The sequence below is a fragment of the Leptonychotes weddellii genome, chromosome 4 (assembly GCF_054177405.1).
Source record: "Leptonychotes weddellii isolate Sample4059 chromosome 4, ASM5417740v2, whole genome shotgun sequence".
In the NCBI taxonomy this organism is placed as follows: domain Eukaryota; kingdom Metazoa; phylum Chordata; class Mammalia; order Carnivora; family Phocidae; genus Leptonychotes; species Leptonychotes weddellii.
This window is the reverse complement of record NC_138372.1, coordinates 10,995,887-11,022,154: the sequence shown is the minus strand read 5'-3', so window position 1 is coordinate 11,022,154 and position 26,268 is coordinate 10,995,887. Positions and strand designations below refer to the sequence as shown.

Genomic DNA, 26,268 nt, shown 5'->3' with positions numbered 1-26,268 from the left:
TGACAAGTTTAAAACATGTATTTAAAATACAATTTATAAAATGCTTAATCTGCCGACTCAGGAGCCCGCGGTGCGGGGTGGGGTGGGGTGGGGTAGGCAGCTGCCCGCTAGACCAGCAGAGCAGGACTGCAGGGGTGCGGCCCTCCCTCCCATGCCCTTCTGTTCAGACACCCAAGGGGCCCATGTGCACCCCTGGATCACACGACCAGAAAACAGGACCCCAGAGGTTTCCAGAGTCTCTGCTTACCAGGGAGGCTGGGGCAGCCCTGCCGGCCCATCCCTGAGCAGAGCATACCCACATGGGGCAGAGCAGGGTTTGGCTGGGCTGGACAGGGCAGGGCGGGGCAGTGGGCTCTGGAAGGGGCTGATGGTAGCAGATAGGGTGTTGCCTCCTGCCTGCAGGTGGGGAGCACCCTGACTGAGTGGGCTGAGAAGGGTTGGTCACCAGGCCTGGACCCCCAGCTCCTTTGGTTATAGGCTGACATCAGAGTAGTGGCTCATGGGAAGCGGTTAGCTGGAAGGTCTGAGGCCTGGCTCATGGGGTCAAGGAGGAGCTGGGGGAAGGGGACAGTACCATGAAGGCAGATAAAGGGGCAGCAGCCTCAGGTTTCTGCCCCCCACCCCCACCCCCCTGGGGTTTTCCAAGCCAAAGCCTGCAGCTTACTTTAAAAAAAAAAAAAAAAAAGGCGCACTTAAGGAAAGTTACAGACAACTACCAAAAAAAAAAAAAAAACAAAAAACAAAAAACCAACAAACAAACAAAAAAAACCCCCCACACACAAAATCCAAACCATTCTCCCATCTCCCCTCCCGCCTCCCCCCAACACAATACAGTTTCTTGTTTTCATTTCTTTCTTTTTTAAAAATTTCCTGCCACCTCTCCATCTGGGAATCCAAGGGTACAACTGCTGGGGGGTGGTGGCAGGCACAGAGCGGGCAAAGCCCCATCTTTGGCCAGAGGGAGGTGGGAGCACCAGTCCCTACTACATCCTCAATCCACAGACACCCATCAGCTGACCTTCCTTTCGGTTCCCGCTAGGGGAGAGGGGGGCAAGAGCAGGTGGTCCCGATGGCTGAGCAACCAGTACTCCTGGCCGTGCCACCTGGCCTACCTCTGTGCCCTTCTCCAACTGAAAGGACAGTCTCATCTCGGGCCAGAAACCACTATTACGCGAGGGCTGGACACTGCATCTAGAAGGAGGAAACTTGGTCAGGGCAGTGGAGCTATAGGCAGCAGCCGACCTTCTTCCTTGCCCACTCCTGGGGGTCACCCCCTCACAACAGCCTGTGGGCACAACCCAACAGCCTGTGGCTTCCTCATGACCGAAGAAGAAGCTCCGTCCCAGCTCTGCGCACGCACAAGTTCCCGGCTGCTCATGGTCACAAGGCTGTGCTATGGGCTAGCTGCGGATTCCAACGGCAGCTGGCCCTTCCTCCTCAGCAGGAGGTGCAGTGGGACACGGCTTGCTGGGCCTGGCCTACACTCCCACAGGGCAAGGTTGAAAGGCAGGTGAACCAAAGATGGAGTGAGCCTGCAAAACCGACCTTGTCACCTTGGCCACCGCAAGCTGCCCTAATCACAAAAAGTCCTTTCACCCACTCCCAAACTCATCCGCTGAGTGGGAGGCTATCTGGCTGGCTGAGGGATAAGGCGCGGTGCAACGGAAGAGACCAGAAAGCCTGAGAGGACCCCGATTGTACACACACACACACACACACACACACAGCTGCTCTGCGCAGTTGCCCTTAGCCTCTTCCACCTTAAAGAGCCAAAGCACATCTCTAGGCTCTAGGGACAGAGGGGAAACTGCCTTCATTCCAGGCCCTCGCTCTGGAAAAATGGGTGAAGGGTAGCCTGGGTCTATGGGGAACCAGTCTGTCACCACCAATCTTGGCAATGCACAGCTTGCCTTTTCCCAAATGAACGGTCGGCTCCCAAGGTAATGTTTCACAAAGGAAACATTGGTTACCAAGCTGGTGCCATCAACAGAGATGCTGCTCCACAGACCCTTGAGAGTTTAGGCATTGCTGGAGCGGGAAGATCTAGCCACCTTCTGAGCACACTGGGCACGAGGCTCGGAGTCCTGGAGCCACTCTCTCCTGGCTCTCCTCGGACTAAGAGCAAAACACTGAGCAAGTCTCACATCCCTTACTTCCGAGCCCGGAGTGCATCTCACTCCCTGCCCTCTTCCAAAAGGAGCAAGCCTGGCTGGCAGGGAACCACCCTGAGGGGTATGGGAAGGGGAAGTCTGTTCACTTTCCCTATCTCCCGAAATACTAGAGGTGGGGTTGGCACCCTCCCCAGGCTCTCTCAGCCTGTACAGCTAGCTCAGTGTCCAGGTAGGGCCTAGATGCCCTGGGACTTAGCTGAGGGAGGGAGGTATAGGCATGGGGTGCTCATCTGTCCGGGGGGCTGCGGAGCCCTGCCCCTCTTCTGGGCGGCAGTAGGAATACAGAAGCTAAGCTCACTGAAGTCCTATTGGTTAATGTTTCTAGTGAATTTCCCAGAAACATTTTTAAGTAGACTACCAAACTACCCTTTCTCAATTAAAAATTCATTAAACTGCTAAAACCCCTCCTCCCGTGCACTTTTCCTTGCAAATCAGATATTTGTATAAACAAACAAAAATAGGAAGGAGAAAAAAAAAGAAAGGATATTTTCAAATGGAACTTGCTTTTAAGTGATGAAGACATGCACTTGCAGGTGGGTGGACGGGAATTCTCATCTGTGTTTTGAAATCCCAAATTAATGAGCATGATAAACTGTTATTGCTGGCACCGGCTTTACCCCAAGTGGCCAAGTGGCACTGTCTGCCTCTCCGAGTCCTTCGTGGGTCCCCCCAACCCTCCCCTGACCCCCACCCTTTCCCTTTCCATTGACTTGGGACAGCCCTTGTAGACGTGCCAATCACAGTGGGAAGGGGGGGGAAGGAGGGAGGTCACAGTGCATGGGGTTCAAGGTCACAGTGGGCGGAGCAAAGGGGATCACAGTGCAAGTAAGTCAGGTCGCTCCCTCTGCTCAAGTCCAGCTGTCTGCCACAGCAGTGCGACCCGTGGCGGACGACCCAAGAGGCGGCGGCGGCGGCGGCATCCTTTCCCGCACGCATCTATCTGCGCTGTTTGAAGCCCTGTGACCCATCTGGACCCAAAGGCTGTCTGATCACATTATTGGGCTGCCTGCTGTCCTCAGGTTGGGAGATCCTGGTTGGCCTGGAGGGAAGAAGATCAGAGGGTGGCCTGAAAAAGGACATAAAAAGAGGTCCCCAAATCTTAAAACTGCAGCTAGAGCACAAGGCAAAGTAGCTGTCAGCCAGCTCTGGCTCCCTCTCCGACGAGCAGACTCGGGACCTGCAAGTTGCGAAGCCCCCGTGGGCAGGTGAGGCAGGTGGTCTATGTTCACCTGAGCAGTGGCAGCGCGCTTCCCCTGAATCTAGAGGGCAGGGAGAGTGCTCAAGGGCCCAGCCTGTCCAGAGGCAGTGAGCCCGGACAGCTCAGCCTCCACAGAACTATGTGGCTCAGACCCTTCAGGGTGTCGGGCAAAGGTAAAGACCCCTAACCAAGAGCTCAGGAGAGGGACCAGGCACCGGCCATGGCTGCCCTCCTGCTTCTCTCCGAATCATGTGGTTAATGGCTGACTCATTTTAACATGGAAGACTACAAGGAAACAGACCTCTTCTAGGCTGCCAAGTGAAGGCTTAGAGGAGAACGGGAGTCTATCAAATTAATCAAGGGACAGGAAGAAGGTACATAGATTAGTTCAAGTCCCAGAATAGCAAACCCAAGGAGGCCTCTCAAAGTCAGAAAGAGCCTATTTTAACAAATACTGCTTTAGCAGGAGGTGACAAATTTACATAATGCAGCCTCTAGGACTGCAGAGGGGAAAAAAAGTGCTGGGAACGAAAAAGGATTTAGAAAATGCACCAAACATCACAGAGAGCTATTATGAGACCCAGAAGATAACATCTAAGCACTTCGTGGGGCACCATCTGCTGTGCCAGGCGGGGTTCTCAAAACACTACACATTTATTTGCACAACGAGTTGACAAGGGAGGTACTATCGTTATCCCATTTCCCCCACAGATGAGGCTATGAGGGTACAGAGAGGTTAGGCAGCCGGAAGTGGAAGGAAATGGCAGATTCTGACTCAGAGTTTGTGCCTTTAACCTCTGTGCCACACTGCCCTCCTCCCCACCCTCGTGCCCAAGCCTGCAGAGGCGGCAGAGCAGTAAGCCACGACCTCAAAGCTTGCAGTCCCGAGCCGAAGCAGCAGACCCTGAACTTGCCCACCAGGTCGGGCTTGGCAGCTGAAGCTGCCACGCTTCCAGACCTGATTCTGCCTGCTTCTCACTACTCTGCCCGCAGCCAGGCCACTCCCCCTTCCACCTCGGAGCGGCCTGGCGGAGTGGCGGATGGTCAGCCCCACCGGCTGCACTCACCTGTCGAGGATGGGTTTCTCTTGTTCCTCCTCGGGGCTGGCGCTGCCCAGGATCCGCTTCCGGGCCTCGGCGTACTCCGCCTCACGCTGCGCTAGGGACTTGACAGGAAGGGCTGGCCTGCTGGTGGAGTTGGGGCTGCTGACCACACCATTGCTGGTGGGCCTCTTGAGGATGCGGATCTGTGGAGGGGGCCCCGTGGGAAGGCTATCGTCCTGAATCACAATGGGCACTTTGGGAGGAGATTTGGATTTCCTGCTGACAAAGAGCAAATACAGCTTCACAAGTCTTACCCTTGACTCCAGAGGCCCCATCCATGTCCCTCACCCACCCCCATCACTTTCCCCTCCCTCCTCCTAATTCTAGTCATTATTCTCTGGCCTCTGACCAGACACCAAAACTCTCACTCCTCAAAAGGGGTTTCCCAAAAGAGCAACCTTGCCATAAGCTCATGTCGTTCTCAGGTCTGCTCCTCAGACCTAACCCCAGGCAAAGGGGGGCTGGAACAGCACCTCATTCTGGGACTTCTATCCCCCGGTTCACAGTCACATCAACCACTGTTTGGCCCCTGTGGCAAAACATTTCGTGCCCAGAATCCAATGACGTCAGTTAAAATCCCAACTTCCCTACACAGAGCAGAGTGTAACAGGCCGGTGTGGTAGGACCCCTTAGCTGAGGGGTCAGCAAAGTGTTCACTCTAGCCATGGCCTCCACCACAGGTGCTCACACCGGTCAAACACTACAAAGGAGCCCGCTCCACCATCCCTGCCTGGCACCAAGACGGGGTTTACCAAACCGCCTCAGCCTTCTGGTAGTGATCTGTGCCTCCCAGAGACAAGCTACTCCAGACAACTGGATCATCTCTTCAGAAGAGCTTCTGAGCAGAGACACCTCCCTCACCATGGCTCCCTGGGATGCTGGACGCGGCGGGGCTGGGGTAAAGGATGATCCTAGAAACAGTGCTTGGCAGTGCTCAGAGGAGAAGCATTGTCCAAGGCGGGTGGATGTGCACACCGGGCAATGTGTCCACAAGGAGAGGTGGAAAACCACACAGGAAGGGAGAGAAACAAAAGCCACCAGGGAAAAAGGGATCCAGGCAGGAATGACGGCCCTTCAACAGCCACAAAGACCCTTCCCAGAGCAGCCCCAACTAGCTTCTCTTCAGAAGCCAACAGCCTATGGGGGGGCCTGTTTTCAGAGCCCCAGTTGGCAGGATGGGAAGGGGCTGGAGCAACTCAGCTGCTGCCAGGGGGACTGGAACAAGTCCCACACGGGACAGGAATGGCATGGCAAAGGGACTGTAACCAGACATCAGTGCAGTTGCTGAGACAAGCAGACAGACAAGGAGCCAGCAATCTGATCAGAGGCAGGGAGCCAGGAAACTAGCGGGTGGGCAGGGCATCCTGGCGTCCCCTGGGGAATGATAAGCAAGTCCAGAGAAGTCCTCTCCTCCTCCTCCCTTCACTGTCCCTGTGGGAAGCCCACAGGTTACCTAAGTCCAAAGACAGACGGCTGAGGTCAACTTTCACGTGCTCTGAAACCCACTTTCTCTGCTGTCTGGGTGGGGGAAAATATCCTTAAAAAGGTCTTTGAGAATTTCTGAGAATCTTCTCTTCCAGAATACCCCCATAATGCCCTCAGCCACCACGTCATGGAGGGCCCAGAGAAATCATCTGTCCAACCTCTTTATGTCACAGAGAAAGAAACTGATGTCCACAGGGGAAAACAGCTTGTCCCAAACCTCAGAGCAACTGGAACAGAGCCAGCCTAAAACCCAAGTTTTCTGACTTGTCACCTCCCCACTTTCCACCAGACCACCTCACACCGGGTACCCACTAAGTTAGAAGGCAGATTCGACAGTTGAGCCTCACTCTCAGAGCCTCCAGCCACCACATCCTGGAGGGACACGCTCGGGAACCTGCCCTGCTAACCCTAACGGCCACCTGGAGAACACCACTGACTGCCCAGCTCTCAACTGGCAGAGAGCACGAGCCCTCAGACCAGACAGCAGCCTTACCTCTCCTTTTGTGTGATCTTCAGTTTTTTTTCCAACCGTCTGTCTATTTCCTAGAGGAAAAAAATGTATATAAAAAGTGGAAAAAAATCTCTCTTAGATAAAAACTTATGTCTTTATTTTCAGAGCTAAGGATGGTGTCCTCTGAGCAGGGACATTAGTGTGCCCTTTGAGGTAACGGATGCAGATCTCCCTTTACTAGACTCGGGTTTGGGAACCTGACTCCCTAAAGGTTCATCTCCCTCCATCCCCATGGCCATGGTGATAGTTCTAGACCTCATCATGCAGCTGGGTTCTTTGTATAGCTTCCGACTAGTCTCCTGGCCTCCAATCTGTCCTTCACAGAGCCACTCAAATCAACTTTCTACACAAAAATCTGGTTGTGTCACTTCCCCACTGAAACCCCTTCAATTGCTTGCCAGATTAAGTCCAAGCTCCTAAGCACACCTCGCCCCTAGCTTCCTTTATCTTCTGTTCCTGTTTTACATCACTGTGACACTGAGATGTTACTAAGCCCCAGAACCCAGCATGCTGATCCACCCGCCCGCAATAGCCTCCCCTTTGCAAACTTCCACTGACCCTGCAAACCCCACACTGACGTTGGCCTTGGCGTGGTGAAATCTCCCTGACTCCGTACACAGTTCATCTCAGACATTAGGCTCTCCCTTTTCCATTCCTTCATGAGCACAGGTATCACATATTTTACAGCCTCTTCTCTCCCACTGTTATGGACTTGAACTCTGTGACTGGTACCTAACCAAAGGTCTAGACAAAACAGAAGCCTAACATCTGTGAAACTGGATGGCAGTGAGCCCTCAGGCCCTCGGCACCAGGAACTCTGTGATGCTCCCATACCCTCACGCACAAGGGTCCACACACTGGACGGGGGAAGCTGTGCGCAGGCAAAGACCAAACCTTCAGGCTCCTTGGCTGCCCCACTGCTTTTTCATACGAAACATCCCACTCAACTGTCCTCAGTGAGGACAAGAACATTTAGCTACTGGAGTAGGAAAAGGTGTATGAAAAATTATATTATTTCTCTGAAGAAAAGGCTTTTAACAGTGGTTCTCAACCAGGACTGGCTTTGCCCACCAGGGAACATTTAGCGATGTCTGGAGACATTTTTGGATGTCCCTGCCAGAGGGGAGGTGCTACTGGCAGCTAGTGGGTAGAGTCCAGGGACACTATGCTGCGAAAATCCTATAATGCACAGAACAGCCCCCACAGCAAAGTATTACCTAGCCCCAAATGTTAGTAGTGCTGAAGTTGACAATCTTGACCTACAGGATATATGGGATTTTTCAAAGGAGTCTAGAACTTGCAAAATGTTAAGAATCACTGCCTTAACTGCCAGTAAAGTCTTTGAAATTTGCTGAGATCCACCTCAGGGCCAAGTGGGTAGCCAGTTTTCATGTTCCAAATGTCTTGAAAATGACTATTCTACAGCTGATGAGTACAGTTCAAGCTGGTTAACTATAATGTTCAGAACCTCTACATTCTTACTCATTTGTTAGGTTTATTGCCTATGCAAAGAATCAAAGATTATTTTCTAGTAAATTACCGTTATGAAATGATCTTCTTTGCCTTAAAATTTATTATTTAATATGAATAAAGCTGTGCCAGTTTTCTTTTGGTTAGTATTCCCCAGAATGTTTCTCTCTTTTCCTTCTCATCTTTCCCTCTTCTTACTTTTGTCTCCTGTAAACAATATGAAGCTTGATGCACCATATGAAGCTAGATTTCAATCCAGTCTGACACCGACATTCACTCTGAATGGTGCTGAGTTGTGTTTAACAGTTTTTGGTTTTTTCACCTACCCAACATATATTTAGGGACAAGCACAAGAGACTGTATTCTGAGGGTCCCATCAACTCTGGGGAGGGGCTAGGAAGCCACCAGATGGAAGACCTCTCCTTCAAGCTTAGGATACGTGCTGACACTCAACAACTGTCTGGTGACTGACTGGCAAGGGTGTACTGAGAGCACGGGCATGGCCTGGATGGTTTCTGGGAACTGACAGACGCACAGAGTCTAGGCTCACAGCACTGTCTGTGTCAGAATTGTAGTTCTTCTAAATTTTTTTTATTAATACCGGTGGTATAGCCTGAGTAGATCCTATGTCTCACATTAGTCTAAAGCCCGTTACCATGTAAGGGCTTTCCACAAATAACTTGGTTTTAAAGCTCCATACTGTCTCATTTTGTTCCCACCTGAAAATGACACTAAATTCTTACTCAAGTTTCTCCATTATAAATGCAAGGTCTACCATCTGTGGGATTTAGAGGCCCTCACACAGGGTCAGAACCAAATGCCTCCACGGGCCAGGCAAGTAACCCAAACTCCTTTTGCAGGGAGCACAGTGGGGAATTGAAGGGGCTGCAAGGCACCAAAGGGCACTGGCCCTGCCTACAGACAGGCAGCAGAGCCTTGGCTGACATGGCCAGAGCTGCTATTTTAGGAAAAAACAAATTCAAGATTTTTATGGGAAAGCTCTACATTTTTAAACTTCATTACATGAACTCTCACTTTCATATCACTATGAGATAGCCAAATAAGGCATTTAGGCAAATGGGCTAATACGTGAGTCAATTTTTTTTTTTTAATTGTGGTAAAATACACATTAGCTGAATGTGAGAAGTCCCATCCAGGTTTCTCTCAGGAGAGCAAACTGCTTCCTTCTTTCTGTAGGGCCTTAGGGAAGATAGAGAATTTGCCCAGGCCCAGCAAATGGAGGCTGGACAGAGAAAAGCCCTTTAAGAGGGCATTACGGACCATATCTGAGTAAAGGGGCCTCTGTCCCCAGACTAGATATACCTGACATATAAACGGCTGGCTTTAAAAATAATGCCTTGGGCGCCTGGGTGGCTCAGTCAGTTAAGCATCTGCCTTCGGCTCAGGTCACGATCCCAGGGATCGAGCCCCACATCAGGCTCCCTGCTCAGCAGAGAGCCTGCTTCTCCCTCTCCCTCTGCCGCTCTGCCTACTTGTGCTCTCTCTCTCTGTCAAATAAATAAATAAAATCTTTAAAAAATAAAAATAAAAAAAATAAAAATAAAAATAATGCCTTACGTCAATATAATGCTTTATGGCTGTCAAATACACTTCCCCCAGACACTCATTTTCTGTTTACACCACCCCTGTCTGATAGATGAAAGAGCTTTTACCCCTTTCTGTCAGATGAAGGAATGTGGCTCTGGGAGGTTAAGAAACAAACCCAATGTCACAAAGTAAACCACAGAGGCAGCCCGAGAACTGCGGCCTTTCGAGGCCCTCCCCAACGCCGGCACAGCTCCACAGCTGCTCAACCCCCTGGAGATGGTAAAGCCATTAGATCCTGATCTCTTCCTCATCTCCCCTGAATGTCACACTGCTCCGTGGCGCTCCAATGACTAGCGCTCCCATCAAACTCCATCACACCAGGCAGGATGGCTTATCAGAGCTGAGCAGGAATTCTTCCATCAGATTAGAGAATGGGATATAAATCCAACAGCTTTGGGAGAAAGCTGATCCCGACCATGTCCAGACGGCCAGCTGGACACCAGTGTGCCCAGAGCTGGCCCTGCTAAGGAGTGCCCTGCCAGCAAATGGAGAGAGCGCTGCAGCTCCCTCTGGCGTCTGTCCAGATATCATGAGTCAGAACATTCTCTTTTTGGACAAGGCCTTGCAATGGAGCTGCTCTCAGTCTCGTGCTCTGAAGAGCTGCACCAAGCCAAAACTTTCCTACGGGGTGCACTACAAGGAGAATGCCTGTCTCCTCCAGAGACAAGTGGAGCCCAGTGGAATTAAACAGGCCTCAGAATGCTGTGTGAGGAAGCATCTAGATGTGGGCCCCAACAAGAAACCTATTACCTAAGGGCACCTTCTCTTTTCATAAGGATGAATAGAACCCTGGTCCAAGGTCAACACTTCTGTGTTAGAGGCCCAAACTCCACACGTAGTGAAAGAAACCCATATATAAGCTCATCACTCTATGACTTCTCGGAGCGACAAGGGGTCACCAGGACACAAGCAGGTGTTAGGGCATAAGCATTATCAGAGGTGAGGTGCTAAGAAAAGTTTGATTTCCCATGACTGTTCCTGGAAAGCCTGCTATTTTTGGTCAAGTAGCACTGAGCAGACTCCAGAAGATGATGCCCTGTGCTCTGCTAAGAGGTGTGGTCTCCTCTTTGGGTCAAAACCTAAGCAAAAGCTCTGTTGCTACTAACAGATACAGAGATCACTTGCCCTGTGGGGCTACATCTCTACAAAATGAGGTACACCCTTCTTGGTCCGACAGAACAAGCAAAACCAGAAGGAAGGAGTGAAGGCAGGAGGTCATGAAGAACCACAGTGGGGAGCAAGGTAGTTCTGGACAGGGCCAGTCCCTTATGGGAGGTAAACGAGAGGCCCCAGCCACAAGGTGAATGAAGTCAGATACAGCGAAGCAACATCTGCAAATTCCACTCACCTGAGGAAGAAGCACAGATTCACTGGCTGCTGATGCCCTTAACCTTGCAATGACTGTCTTTGTGAGCTCCCACAGAAAGCTGGGGGATGGAGGCACACGAGGGAAAGAGCAGGGAAGGGGACATCCCAGCCTACTCTGTTACACAGCCACCATCTTCAAAAGGATTAAAGGAGACAAAGAGGATAGGGATGAATCTGCAAGGGGAGGCAAATTAGCAGTAAGAGGTGGATGAGAAAGGAAAAAACAAAAGTGGGAAGTGGAGAGAAGAGGCAGAAAGGCAAAGAAGAGCAGTAACTGGGCTGCTCTGGGCCTTGGTGCAAAGTACAGCAAGTACAGCTCAGCCACAGCTGTACTCTCAGGCCTGAACATTCAAGAAACAGACTATCAGTTTACCTAGGGGTGATGATGCCCTGGGGGACTGATTCTAACTAGCCAAACTCACAAGAGACAGAGTGAACAAACCCAAATCCTCCTCTGCTACACTGGGGTGGAGGGGGTGTCCACCCTTTCTGGTGCCTGACCTTCTGCTGTCCCCCGCCACCCCCCGCCATAGTGCCAAAGGAGCGGACTATCCTGCTCCACCACTGCATCCCTCCTCTGATAACCAGAATCCCTGGTCACCAACACAATCAACACAAGTCCTAAGATTTCAAGAAATCTTGTATCTAATGGAGATTCCTGGCTCCGAGTGAGGAACCTCTTATCAGCAGAAGTTACTATTTAAGTGACTCTTCTCAGATAATCTGCTTCTCTTTGTCAGTTTCCATTTCAGAAGATGACATTTTCTGACTTTCAAATTCAAGGAATAACGACTGGTTTTGGACTCTTTGCGACCATGTACCACAGGTTTGTCTGGTCTTGTGCAGCTACCCCAAACAGGGGAGCACATATCTGCAGACAGACACTGGGTGGAATCTAAAAAGAGACAGGAACCCCACGTACAGGGTTTCTCTCAGAACTGAAGCCTGACAGGTCCTGATGAACACAATGCCATCATTTCAGAAAAAAGCACAGAAGGAGATGCTGGGAAGGAGGAGAAAGCAGGCCTTCGTTCCAACACGTCTGGCCCTGAACTCCCAGCACCAGTGACAGCGCCAGGCTGGGCCTGATCTCTCTAGGTCTTGGGCACGACCCCAGCAAGGCACCTATGTCTCCCATACCACACATCTGCATGAGATTCTGTCTGTTCTTACAAGGGCCCCAATTTCACTTAGGAGTGAAACACAAGAATTCACAGCTACAGCCAGCAAAATCTGGTTTAAAACTATCAGATAAAAAGGTCTCTGTACTTTCAGAGCACACCACTGGCCATGTCAAATCCAGACGTGTAATCCACAGACACTTCTCCAAACCAGCCCCACTCCAACTCTTGGTTTTTTGTTTTCTACAATTTTATTTTTTAAGATTTTATTCATTTATGGGGCGCCTGGGTGGCTCAGTTGGTTAAGCAACTGCCTTTGGCTCAGGTCATGATCCTGGAGTCCCGGGATCAAGTCCCGCATCGGGCTCCCTGCTCAGCGGGGAGTCTGCTTCTCCCTCTGACCCTCCCCCCTCTCATGTGCTCTCTCTCAAATAAATAAAATCTTAAAAAAAAAAAAAAGATTTTATTCATTTATTTCAGAGAGGGAGAGAGAGGGAATGAGCTGAGCGGGGGAGGGGCTGAAGGAGAGGGAGAAGCAGGCTCCCCACTGAGCAGGGAGCCCGATGTGGGGCTCGATCCCAGGAACCGGAGATCATGACCTGAGCTGAAGGCAGCCGCTTAACCGAACCGACTGAGCCCCCCCCCAACTCTGCCCGCCTGCCTTGTTTCTCTCCGTCAGTGGTGTGACAGTGACAGTGCTTACTCTACCGCCTCTGGCTAACTCCAGGGAGGGAAGCCACCAAAGTCTTACCACGCTGGGTTTGATTCTGAAGCGATGCTTCATTCAGGATCACCGTCAAGATCAAAACATTAACTCAACTCCTGGGCAAACACTATCGGTTAAGTCAAAAAAAAAAAAACCCGAAAGGTGGGATACCTGGCTGGCTCAGTCAGTGGGGCATGTGACTCTTGATCTCGGGGTAGTAGGTTCGAACCCCATTCTGGGTATACAGACTTCTTAAAAATAAAATCTTTAGGGGCACCCAGATGGCTCAGTCCGTTAAGCGGCTGCCTTCGGCTCAGGTCATGATCCCAGGGTCCTGGGATGGAGTCCCACATCGGGCTCCCTGCTCAGCGGGGAGCCTGCTTCTCCCTCTCCCTCTGTCTGCCTCTCTGCCTACTTGTTCTCTCTCTCTGTCAAATAAGTAAATAAAATCTTTAAAAAATAGGGGCGTCTGGGTGGCTCAGTTCGTTAAGTGTCTGCCTTCGGCTCAGGTCATGATCCTGGGGTCCTGGGATCGAGCCCTGCATTGGGCTCCCTGCTCAGATGGGAGTCTGCTTCTCCTTCTCCCTCCCACCCGCCTCCCCCCCCAGTGCTCTCTCCCTCTCTCTGTCAAAATAAATAAAATCTTAAAGAACAAAAACAAAGATCTATTTAAAATAAATAAAATAAAATCTTTAAAAAGGCAGCATTCAGGGGTGCCTGGGTGGCTCAGATGGTTAAGCATCTGCCTTCGGCTCAGGTCATGATCTCAGGGTCCTGGGATCGAGTCCCACATCGGGTTCCCTGCTCAGTGCAGAGCCTGCTTCTCCCTCTCCCTCTGCCACTCCCTCTGCTTGTGCTCTTCTGTCTATCTCTCTGTCAAATAAATAAACAAAATCTTAAAAAAAATAAATAAATAAATAAAAAATAAAAAATAAAAAGGCAGCATTCAGAAGTTGAGACACAAGACCATCAAGGCCATGAATTCATTGGCTGCCTTTTTAATACAGACACATTAGTGTATTGGAAGGTTCTATTTCCCACAAAACATTCCTCCATTTTGTTATTCCGTTAGCAAGGAAAAAGATTCCACTTTAAGTGGGTTACTGTGGGGGCACAGGATATAGTTTTAAAATTCCCTCCCTAAGGAAGTCCATGCTTTGCTAATGTATCTCAAAGGTGTCCTTTTGCTTCACTGTGACAAAAAGCTGGACACAAGCATTTGTGGAAAACCTACCATAAGGTAGGAGATGTGCCAGATGCTGGACCCCCAGAGGTCAGGCAATCATCGTTGAAGAGGAGAGCCCAGCCAGGAGGGAGAAGACAGATCAGGGAACCACAGCTGCTACATTAGCTGTACGAACAGTGTTTTTGGAAGAGAAATGGAGAGTAAGCGATCCTGCAATGAGGAGTCAGGGAAAACTGCAGAGACCTAAAGAACAAAAGTGTCAAGGAAAAGGGAGGGGTATAAAAAAATCGAGGGGAAAGATGAAAACATGAAGAGAAGGAAAGGAAAAAAAGGAAAGGGACCCCAAATAAGAGATTTCCTAAACTGAAAAACTTCTGAGATTACTTGAGCTGCAGTAGGCAATGGCTTTTATTAGCTGGTATGAACACTACTTAAAAAGCTGCTGCAGAAAGTCGGCTGTACTTCACTGGGCCAGCAAGGTAAGAATTTGAAGAAACCAGGGGCACCAGAAAACCCTGAAGGGCTTTGGCGGAGTGTGTGTAAAGACAAAACAATTCTTACTTCCTTGGAAAGGAAAACTGCTTCCTGCTTTCCTTCCCAAGTTCACTGGGGCTTTCAGGATCTCTCCGCACCTGCCCAGGAAGAGGAGATCCTTTGGGCACACTCTCCAGCTACGCCCCCCAGTCCAGTGGCCACCACACATGGCCAGTCCCAACTGAGCTGTGCTGTAAGCGCCAAATGCACAGCAGGTTTCCCAGACTTAGTCCAAAAATAGTGTAAAATAGCTCATTAACCTATTATCAGTATTGATTACATGCTGACATGATACTATTTGGGGTATACTGCATTCTGTTTAAAATATTAAAATTAGGGGCACTTGGCTGACTCAGTGGGTAGAGCATGCGACCCTTGTTCTCAGGGTCGTGAGTTTGAGCCACCCTCCCCCCACCTGTTGGGTGTAGAGATTACTTAAATAAATAAAACTTTAAAAAACTACTAAAATTAATCCCACCTATTTCTTTTTACTTTTTAAATGTGGCTTTGAGGAAGTTTTAAATTACTTGTGTGGCTTGCATGGTACTTCCTTGGACAACACTGCTTGAGATCTAACTTTAGAATAAGATGTATTTATCTGTTATACATTTAAACTTTCAGTAACTAGCAACTTAATTCCTTAGGGACCCAAGGGGCATGTTGTTTACTGATGTGCAAAACCTACTCTGGTGAGTCCTGTCATTTTGGCATGACAGCAACTAGCACTTACCCAGTGCCCAATGTTTGGTCCAGACCCAGCTCTGAGTAACACTCACACCTAGTGTCAAACTAGCTCTGAAGCTGCTGTTGTTGGAGTCACCAAAGACCTCCACTGCTTCCAAATTCAATGGTAAATTCTACATCCTCACTTCACTCAACCTCTCAGCATCATCCAACACTGCTCAAAACTCCTTCCTTAAAGCATGTTCTTTTTTTTTTTTTAGGGGGGGAAGGGAGGGTCAGAGGGAGAGAGAGAATCCCAAGCAGGCTCCACGGCAAGTGCAGAGCCTGACACGAGGTTCAATCCCACCACCCTAATCATGACCTGAGCTGAAATCAAGAGTTGGACACTCAGCTGACTGAGCCACCCAGGTGCCCCTCTTAAAGCATCTTCTATACCAGCCTCCCAGATCCCACCTCCCACAGTCTCCTCCTACCTCCCTGGTAGCTCCTCTCACACCCCGTATTTGATTTCTTTTGCAACAGGATAGGCTCCTCTTCCTATCCAGAACTCCCGAGGTTGGAGAGTTTGCACCTCTCCTCTTCTGTAGCTCCGCTGGCCTATTCAGTGATCTCATCTCGTTCCACAGTTTTTTCTTTTTCTTTTTTTTTTTAAAGATTTTATTTATTTATTTGAGAGAGGGGAGTGAGCATGAGTGGGGGGGGGGAGAAACAGAGGGAGAGGGAGAAGCAGACTCCCCGCTAAGCAGGGAGCCCGACGTGGGACTCAATCCGGGGACTCTGGAATCATGACCCAAGTTGAAGGCAGATGCTTAACCAGGTGAGCCCCCCAGGCACCCCTCCACAGCTTTATAGACATTGATATACCACTGCTGACTCGATATACCCACTTGGATTTCACAAGGGACCTAACCTTACCAGGTCCAAAACCAAACTCTTGATTTCATTCACTCACCCAAGTCTGCTTCTCCCACATTTCCTCCACTGAGCCCATCTCAGAAATTCCAGTCTTCTCACAGCTCAGCCAAATACTCTGGAGTCAACTCTGATGCCTCTTTCATACCCCACATCAGAATTTATTGATTCTACTTCCAAAACACATCCTGAATTTTCTCAACACTTCTGCTGCTATGACCTCCCTGGTCCAAAGTACCATAGCCCTTGAATGGACAGCTGAAATAGCATTCTCATCAGTCTGTTTCTACTCTTGCCCCTACAGTTTATTTTACACACAGCAGCCAGAATGATCCTTTTAAAAACCAAGTCAGTCTCTGCTCAACACCCTCACATAGCTTCCTATTTCAAGGTAATACCCACCATGGCCTAGTAGCCTCTACAGGATCTGGCTCCCTGCTACCTCTGACTTCTTCTCCTACCACTCTGCGCTATTAGCCCCCACTGTTCCTCAAATAAAACAAGCATGCTCCAGCCTCAGGACATTTGCACTTGCTGTTCCCTCTGCCCGAAATGCACTTCCACCAGCGTCTGCACACTTGTTTTCTTATTTCCTTTGGTCTCTCTGCCTATCTTTATGGAGAGGCCTTCTCTGACCTTCCCCCCCCCCCAAAATGGCACTTCTGCCAGTCACTTTTTATGCTCCTTATCTGTTTTATTTTTCTTCATTGTGTATGTGTATAAAACATTGTTTTACTGTCCATCTTTCTCCACTAGAAAGCAAGCTTTATGAGAAGAAACTTCATTCACTACAGTGGTCCATAGTGCCTAAAATAGTACCCAACATATGAATTAATGAACCATCCTATGAAACAGAATTTTAGAAATATAATTTTTTTAAAAAGATTTTATTTATTGGGGCGCCTGGGTGGCTCAGTCATTGGGCGTCTGCCTTCAGCTCAGGTTGTGATCCCAGAGTCCTGGGATCGAGCCCCGCATCGGGCTCCCTGCTCTGTGGGAAGCCTGCTTCTCCCTCTCCCACTCCCCCTGCTTGTGTTCCCTCTCTTGCTGTGTCTCTGTCAAATAAATAAATAAAATCTTTAAAAAAAAATTTTATTTATTTACTTGAGAGAGAGAGACAGCATGCACAAACAGGGGGAGGGGAAGAGGCCGAGGGAGAAGCAGGCTCCACGCTGAGCAGGGAGCCTGACATGGGGCTCGATCCCAGGACCCCGGGATCATGACCCGAGCCAAAGGCAGATGCTTAACCGACTGAGCCACCCAGGTGCCCCTGAAACAGGATTTTAGAGATATATTCCCATTTCACAAATGATTTAGAAACTGATTCCAAGAGGTTATTTAACTAGGCCATGGTTCCATAGCTAGTATGGAGGGGAGCCAGAATTTGAAATGGGTCTATCTGGGTCCAAAGGCAGCAACACCATCCATATTCTAAGGCTATAAGGGGGCGCCTGGATGTCACAGCTGGTTGGGCGTCCAACTCTGTTTTGGCTCAGGGTCGTGAGATCAAGCCCTGAGTCAGGCTCTACGCTCAGCGTGGAATCTGCTCGGGACTCTCTCCCTCCCTCTCCCTCTGCCCCTCCCCACCACTTGTTCTCATCTTCTCTCTCTCAAATAAATAACTATTTAAAAAACAAAAACAAAAACAAAAAACAAAATAAGAGCTAAGGCCGCTGTAGGCCTTTCTCAGCAGTGGTGGCCGCAGCAGCATTCTCCAAGCACCTGCCGCAGGTTCGTGTAAGGAAGGCACTGTGCCCTCCCTTCACCGCCTCTCAGACTCAGCACAATCCAAGGGATGTACAGCAGCCTTGCTACACACTCAAGAGGTTAAATGACTTGCCTAAGGCCACTCAACTAGTAAGTGACAAAACTGAACCCTAAATCTCAAGAGGAGGAAGCAAAAAGGTTCAGGAGCTGGCTAGTGGGTGGCCACAGGAACTACCAAGCAGGATAAAGGCTGACAGGGAACACCAACCTGCCTCCCCTACACCCCAGGCCAGGTTAGTGCAAGCTCAGGGTTCCTAAGGAAGGACTATAGCAGTGGCAGATCACAACAAAGTCCAGATATGAAGAGGTACCCAAAAAGAAGTAATTCTTCAACAGAGAACAAGCCTTACAATTTAGATGTAACTCAAGCTGGATACATCTCAGAAACTATGAGTTGCCATGTTGAGACATTGTTTCCTTCTGCTTCCAGTACCTCTTCAAAGGGGCTCCATGGGGCGGGGGGGGGGCGGGAATCCATGGAACCCTTTCCTTTAAAGGTGCAGAACAGGCAGCAGTAGGAGTAATGGTGGTGAGCCCTGTCCTTGGAATAAAATAGTGGGTAGAATCTAACGGGGCTCCCCTTTCTCCAAGTTTATTACTGTTTTTCCCTTCCAACTTGTACAGAAAAGAGTGTATTAGTCCTCAGGCGCAGCAATAAAAGAGACCCCTCAGCCAGTCTCAGGAATTTCCCACTCTTCCCAGACAGAGGCTGTACTGGAGTAGCTGGGGAGCTGGAGAACAATGTCCTCCCGTTCACAGCAACGGCACTCTGTGCCCTGACATCTGCCTTTGCATGATGCTTTACTAAGTGCTTCACTCAGCTCTTACCATCAGGCAAAGCAAGATTTTATTAACCTAAGTTTACAAAAGAAGAAAATGAAGCTGAGAGAAAGACAGGCAGTGATTTGCCCAAAAACCAGACCTGGGACCTAAACCTTTAGCCTAGCCTTCTGACTTTTGTTATTATTGCCATGGACAGAGTAAGTGGGTCACTAACTGGCAGAAGTGACCTACTCTTTCTTCCTTCTATTAAAGAAGACAGAAAGGCTCCTCTCCGAAAGGAAATATGCATTTGGACTCCGGGGAATGGCACAAAATCATTCTTACCTCCCCTCTACACCACCACGAGGGTTTATCCAAACACCCAAGGGCAATGTCATCAAAGCCTAGTTAGAATCATGGTACTAAGCACGGGAGCAAACACAATGCCTCCAGGACCAAGCCAATAAAGCCAGCAGGACAGAACACAAGAGGTTACACAATACATAAAGTGCGGACTCCAGAGGAGAGGAGAGGAGAGGAGAGCAACCAAGACCCAGGTAAAGGCATTCAAACTCAATATATAAAAAAAAATGTGCATCCCAAAGAGTATATAGGCTGAATACCCAAGAGCTGCCAGTTTGCAACTACAGATACAGGGATCCTTAAGACAGCGGGCAGAGTTATTAAATCTTCTCAAGAGATCTGAGTAAAACTTATTTATATTATCTCTTTTCACCTGCCCAGATGTTAAAAAGTTATTTCCCACTTATGATCAGGATTTCAACCAGCATGTCACTTGCCATCAGTGTTCACTGTTTTTAGTGTTACAACACACAGCAGCAGCATCCTCTTAGCTCTCAAGAACCAAATTCGAGTTTCTCGGACAGGAAATTTAGTACCTCACCATCAGGTTACAGAGGCAGAAGGTCAATCCCAGGTGAGACAAGTAACTACTTCAAAGGAACTAGCAACTAAATATCCTAAGGCACTTAACTGGTTAATTATCTGCTGAAAAGCAAAGGTAAACAAACAGTCCAGAATGCTCCCTGAGAGTGTGGGCTCAGGATGCCAATAGCTGAGCTGAGATCCACGAAGTGATTTCCTCTCCTGGACACTAGGAATAAAAACACCTCCACGTCAATAGGTCACGAAGACTGATTGGGAAGATGAATATACAAATGTACTCCACCCAGCCTGTAGTGAGCCCTTAAGATGCTATCTAACAAGCCCTTCCAAAAGGGGCCCGTGGGATTTGGGAGTTTGCAGGCTTATGGTCAGAGTCCATTCACCATCCAGTCATGCAGCCAGGTAGCAAAAACAGAACTGACAGCTGGAGGGTCACAAATGCCTGTATAAGCCAAGAAGGCCAGAGCATGAGGGCTGGGAATTTGGCTCTCATGGTCTAGGAAGAGTGGTGACAATCCTGACCTCTCCAGATTCGAGTCATAACTATCCTGTACAATCTCATCTAAGGATCACAACCCTAAAGAATGCAATTTCAACGTACATATTATTCCTTTAAAAGGAATGACTGTTATTTCCTGTGTTCATTTTATAAGGGCAAGAGTTCTGGGTGTGGGGAGGGGATGACTTACTGGGAGGGACTTTTTTTTTTTAAGATTTATTTATTTATTTATTTATTTGAGAGAGAGAAAGAGATAGCGAGAGAGAGCATGAGACAGGGGAGGGTCAGAGGGAGAAGCAGACTCCCCGCTGAGCAGGGAGCACCGATGTGGGACTTGATCCCGGGACTGCAGGATCATGACCTGAGCCGAAGGCAGTCGCCCAACCAATTGAGCCACCCAGGCGCCCTGGGAGGGACATTTTGAAATGTCTTACCCTCAGGGATAAGATTCTTTATCTACATAAGCACCGAGGTCAGGATTTGTTGCTAATTTCTGAGGTGGTGGGTCTTAACCTCTATCTTCCCATCAAACATCCTGCAGAGAGCTGAATGTTAAAGAGAAGAATGCTTGGCAGAGGCTAGCAGTTAAAAACACTTCAGCAAGAGAAATCTCTATGGTTACTACTTAAAAAAAAAAAAAAAAAATACATTCTGTATTTTGGCCACAGCTATAAGTAGCTAAACTCAGTCTTCTCCTAGGAAACCAACAAGTCAGTAACTGTCCCAACAGAAAAAAAATTTCTACTCCTGTGGGGCAAGTGTGCAGGAAAGAACACACCATACCTTGTGAAGGCTTCTACCTGGTACAGCCAGAAAGGGATATTACTGTGGGGAAGCCACCGCAGTATAAAGGTGAGAACTGGAAAGAAAGGGCTGGCCCCAATAATACGTTTAAGTCATCAGATCCAGACAGCAGTGACTTTTCTCTTTGTAGGAATTTACTGAAAGCTTCAGAGAGATACACTAAGTTCTCTCCTGTTGTATAAGGAAAAGCAAGAAGGCCTGTGACTGCCTGAATTTCCAGGCCACAGCAACCATGGCAGCTCTCTCAAACACCCAGAGCATGCTGGTAACAGGCCCCCCATGCAGCCTCAATGAAAAGAGCTGAGAAGTTATAGTGAAAAGCTCATTATCGTACCTTCTTTGAAACCATAGTAAAACAGATCTTTTTCCAGAGTCGCAGGGACAGACTGCTCACAGCATGATCATGTCTAAACTGGCCAACTGCTTTATAGAAAGTCCGCACTGAGCACATCACAGTCCTTAGGACCCAATCTTCCCAGAAAGACCGGAATAGCTTAGAAATGGCTCCTTTAGGCATAGTACACGGGGATTTGTGCTTTCTCATACCACAAGTCTTAAATGCCTTCTTTACTATAGGGATAGACAAAGAAATCAGCACCAGGTAGCTCCAAAATAACTGTTATTTGCCCACTACCCACAGCCACTGTAAATATTCCATAATGACAGCAGTTACAGGAAGTGCTGAGGACATCAAAGTGAGGTAGAAGCCATGCTTCGGGGAGAATGGCCTCTTCTCTAAAGAATAAGAAGTTAATCAAAGTTCTTACCTCTTAAATTAAAATCTATGTCACCACTCTGCTTAAAACAAAACAAAAAGCCTTGACCACGTACAAGGAGGCCCTTCTAGATCTGGCCCCTGCATACCTTTCTGGCCTCATCTGTTTCCATTCAGCCCTGCCAACTCCCTACCCTACAGCCAGAAGGAAGTATTTGAGTATTTGTAGCTCTCCCAATGCAGCACATTCTTCTCTTGCTGCCTATATGCACATTGGCCCTACACTCTACCCACCTCTCCCAGACTTAAAACAACTTAATTCTAGTGGTCCTTTGAATCATCACCTTCTCTACAGGACTGTCTCTGATCCCAGCCACGGTATCCCATCTATGCCTCTTCCAAAGAAAGTGCTGCCTTGCCCATTTGACTCCTCCAGCCAGTGCCTGGTACACAGTAAGTTTTCAGTGTTTACTGACACCTTCCTACAGTAGACTTGTATGCCACCCAGCATCACTGATGGGGCATGTTTAGAGGCTCAAAGAGGGTAAAAAGTAAACATAAATTTGAATTCTAGTCCAGAAGACCAGTCATCCTTTAACTTAAGATATATTTTCTTTCAATTAGCTATATGACTTGCCCTTGCCAAAAACAAAATACGACTTTTGAAATGCAAAGAAATCATAGAGGTTGCCAATGCATTATAATAAGTCCAATTCCATTTGTGTACCATCTATCTTCCCTTAGGATCGGATTAGCCCATTACCTACAAGATGGCCTAGGTCATGTCTTTTTTTTTTTTTTTTTTTTGTCTAAACAAGTGAATATGTAAGACTTCAAACTATCAGAAACTGAGCAAACTGTTGATCTGATTTTTCTTTTCTGGAGCTCAAAGATGTCTTCCAATTACAAAATGCTCTATTTGTCCCCTGAAATGTGCTTAAGACAAAGAACAGAATTTAGAGTTTGAATCAACATTAACTCAATTTATATTTTCATTTCTCCCAAAGGCAGTGTATTTTTAAAGAAGCATTTCCTTAGCGGAATGTAAGCTATATTCCTTGAATTGTCCTTTGACTGGGGATGTAACTCCTTGGGAGGAAACAGGCAAAGGAACAATTCTGTATTAGGTCAGTGTTCACCATACTAAAAGCAAAAAGCAGCCTATTTACAGAACATCTGGAGTGTTTCTCAAAGCCTTCCTAGAATGACACAATAGCACTCAATATTGAGTATTTTGAAGATATGCAAGAAAAAATGACCTCAGATGTATTGACACATAAGACATTACAGCATGATGTCAAAATTTTTTGTGGTGATGACAGCAGGGATCACCAAAAGCCTCTACTTTCAAGGATCAGAACTACCTCCAGATCATATAAAGTTAGAGTGTTCACTTTAGAAATTAGCCAACCCCCATTTGCTAGTCTTCTCACCATCCAGGTTGCTTCTTTGGACAGGTGGGTACTTAACACTCATTACTATGTATCAGGTGGAAGACAGGATAAACAGAAGCTAAGACTTAAGATGCAACTGGCTACATCTGAAAGACATGTACAGTGCATTAGTTTCCCAGTGATGCGGATATAGTGCTTCAGCCCCTCCCTGGCTCCCCTCCCACAAAAGTGCACATCTACAAAACCCTTTGTGAAATTCAAAAAGGGAATCAAATTCAAGAGAGTTTTCAAATATAAGCACAAAGCAAACATATTAAAAAAGGAAGGTAATGCCCAACTCCCAAGTCTTCCCCAGGTCCCAGGTAAAGAGAACAGCAAAATGCTACAGATTGAATCCTGTTTTGGAGTCAGACAGGCTTGGTGTCAAATCCCAGCTCCCTACTTACTATCTGTGTGACCTTGAGCAAGACAGGTTACTCCCTAAACCTCAGTTTCCTTGTTTATAAAAGAACAATTAACTCTACAGGTTACTTCAATGGTTCAATTAAAAGATATAGAAGAAACGTACATTTTGGCAGTTACCACTCATTACGTCAACAAGGCAAGGTTTGGGTTCTATCTTTGTACCTGGCAGTTTTAAAGGGTTTTTTGTTTTTTTTTTTTAAAGATTTTATTTATTTATTTGAGAGAGAATGAGATAGAGAAAGAGAGCATGAGAGGCGGGAGGGTCAGAGGGAGAAGCAGACTCCCCGCTGAACAGGGAGCCCGATGCGGGACTTGATCCCGGGACTCCAGGATCATGACCTGAGCTGAAGGCAGTCGCTTAACCAACTGAGCCACCCAGGTGCCCAGTTTTAAAGGGTTTTATAGTAGAAAGAACACTGAAAGCATCAGAAAGATCTAAGTTAAATCTTATATCCCTGGGGTTCATTCAGCTGTAAAATTTGAGACTGGGCTAGCTGATCCCTAAGTGAATTTCACGTTCTGAAAAACAAAAGTAATCCCCAATTTCTGAATCCTGCATTCATTCTTTTCATTTTCTTCTTCTTTAACATGAAATACTCATGTCCCTTGTAAACAGGTGAGAAAAATCAAAGAAAGGACAAGATGCTCAAGCAACTTATCATTTGAGTCACTCAAATTGCAGGCCAGGCTTCTCTGGAGGAGGGTGTAGGTGAAGGGTGTCTGAATGATGCACTCATATTAGTGGTAGGCAATAAAATGCCTGTACCCGGAAATTTTGCATTCTCTGGCACAAAGTCACTGGTAAGCACACTGCCTACCCTGCACATAGAGACACTAAAAAATGTTTGTTGAATAAATACCCAGATGACACCTGTTGCTCCATACAAAATCTTTCAATTGGTCTCCTTACTCAAGTCAAAATCCAAGAAAGATGGTCAGCACATAAGAACTGTACCAAACACCTTCTGAACAAATTACTTCTTCAAAACCTTAATTATGCTAAGTGGAAAAACATAAACACCGTGAAAGAAATGCTGAACCACCGGAAAAAACTTCGAAGCGAAGCCAAGTTTCAACATTCCCGCAGAGATACACCCACTGCTGCGAGGGTCAATTTCTTGGCCTCTTCCAGCTCTAACGAGCACCCTCAAAGGCGCTTGGGGGGGGGGGGACCCAGCTCCTGTTTTACCCTGGTATACTCGGCTCTCCACGCCCCACTCCCAACACATAAACCTTGAAGCTGGCTGTCACTCGAGCCAGCACTGAACAGACACGAACACGGGGAGGCCAAAAGGCCATCTCCCCATCTTCATGAGGGTCGCCACAGAACCACAAACTCTGAGAAGATCCAAATTAATCACAAACCTAATAGAATTGATTCCGGCTGTTCCAGCTTGGGATAAGCTATTTTTTCCTACAGCTTCTGGGAGTCAAACAGAAACCCCAAAAGCAAAATCGAACGGTCCATTTCCACCCCCTCCTCTCCCAGGAAATGTGGCTACTTTACAAATCGCAAGCACTCTCCGAGACCTTCGCCCGGGGCTCAGATCGTCGGGTGGTTCCCCGGGGAGAGGGGCTGCCCGCCGGGCTTTCGGTTGTTCCGGCGGGGTCCCCAGGAGACCCGCCTGCAACGGGCTCTCAGAGTAAAACTGAAAGAGAAAAAAACCCCAGACTCGCCCACAGTGGCGGAAGGCGCAAAGCAATAGGGGATTTTAGCAAAGAGTGGAGGGGCCCAGAGACGACTCAATTTCCCCTCCTGCCCTCCGCAGCTCTTCTCCGGAGCCCGGCACGCCGCCCCGGTCCGCGCAGCAACCCCCCCCCCCCCACCACATGGTATGTCGCTCCTCATCAGAGCACATGAACTTTAAAATGGTGCCTCGGACGGCGGGGGGGGGGGGGGGGGGGGGCGGCGACAGGAGAGAAAGGGTCAGAGAGTCCCGGGACAAGCAAGCAGGCGCGGGGGCCAGGAAAAGAGGCCCTGGGTGGCGGGTGGGGCGCCCTGGGTGACGCGCACGTCGGGGGTACAGAGGAAGGCGCACCAGGCGGAGGTGGAGGGAGAAATGGAACGCGGCCCCTTTAAGAGGCCTTCACGGCGCTCAGGGACCGGGGGCCTCTCCTCCACCCCCGGCCCGGCGTGTGGGGCCCTGCCTTGGGGAGAACCATCCCCAGGCCCGCTCCCCGGAGGCTTCCCTCACGCCAGGTCCCGCCCGGCCCTGCCCCGCGGCGGCGGCTCCTCCTTACCCCGCTGTCTGCCGCCTCCTCCCAGCTCTCAGCGACCTCCTCATCTTCCATCTTACTCGCCGCTTTCCCTCCTCCCCCACCCCCTCCCCGCGCCTGCGCCCTGAAGCGCGCCTCCGTCGCGGGCGCCGGCACGCAAGGCTTTACTCAATGGACCCCGCCCCTTGCCAAGCCCGGAAGAGGCACCAGGCCAGGGCCCACTAGCATCGAGAAAGCCATCTTGGAAAAGGGCAGAGAAACCAGAAAGTTGCCATTTTTCTTAAGGGCAACGCGTTATCTCTCGTACTGAGTGGGAGAGCCCCTGTGAAGTCATCGTCTTGAGTACGGAAAGTGTGTTCTTTGGAGCCATGTTTTCTAAGGGCAGGCAATCACTAAAAACTTTTTTTTTTAAGTGAGTCGTAATCTTTATAAACTGCAGATTACGTTTTCTTCAACGTTCTGAAAAAGTTTTATATCTCACCAGAGGTTGAAAAATATCTGCTGATGCATAAGACATTCTATTATTTCTGTGTGATAGGGTGGAAATTTTTTACAGTTTTTCTTGCACATAAAGCAGTATTACAAGCATCTCTTAACACTCCTTTGGATCCTCAGTAAAACATCGTTAGTTGATAATACTGGCACACGAGCTGGACAACCAGCACTACTAAAGTTCTCCTGA

General features: G+C 48.5%; 1 protein-coding gene across 7 annotated transcripts; it reads right to left on the bottom strand.

Moving 5' to 3' along the window:
- On the bottom strand, nucleotides 1-25,741 carry SZRD1 (SUZ RNA binding domain containing 1). Of its 7 annotated transcripts, none has more exons than XM_081817556.1 (4): nucleotides 25,611-25,720; nucleotides 6,451-6,500; nucleotides 4,437-4,691; nucleotides 1-3,237 (listed from the first exon to the last, which is right to left on the bottom strand). In XM_081817556.1, exons 1-4 carry the CDS (start codon nucleotides 25,659-25,661, stop codon nucleotides 3,108-3,110), a joined length of 486 nt encoding a protein of 161 aa, XP_081673682.1. In that variant the 5' UTR covers nucleotides 25,662-25,720; the 3' UTR covers nucleotides 1-3,107. The 7 variants fall into 7 exon arrangements, with proteins under 7 accessions (XP_081673682.1, XP_081673683.1, XP_006737789.1 ...); XM_081817557.1 differs by having other exon boundaries at nucleotides 4,437-4,688; XM_006737726.3 differs by having other exon boundaries at nucleotides 1-3,210; nucleotides 25,611-25,717.
- Between the last annotated feature and the right edge of the window lie 527 nt (nucleotides 25,742-26,268).

What these genes read in the sequence shown, in the direction of transcription:
- SZRD1 (XM_081817556.1), bottom strand. Translation starts at nt 25,661, where the DNA reads ATGGAAGATGAGGAGGTCGCTGAGAGCTGGGAGGAGGCGGCAGACAGC. An exon ending in AAGATCACACAAAAGGAGAG is followed by an intron (nt 4,692 to 6,450) that starts GTAAGGCTGCTG and finishes GCTCTTTGTCAG; the next exon opens with CAGGAAATCCAAATCTCCTC. An exon ending in GAGAAACCCATCCTCGACAG is followed by an intron (nt 3,238 to 4,436) that starts GTGAGTGCAGCC and finishes GTCCTTTTTCAG; the next exon opens with GCCACCCTCTGATCTTCTTC.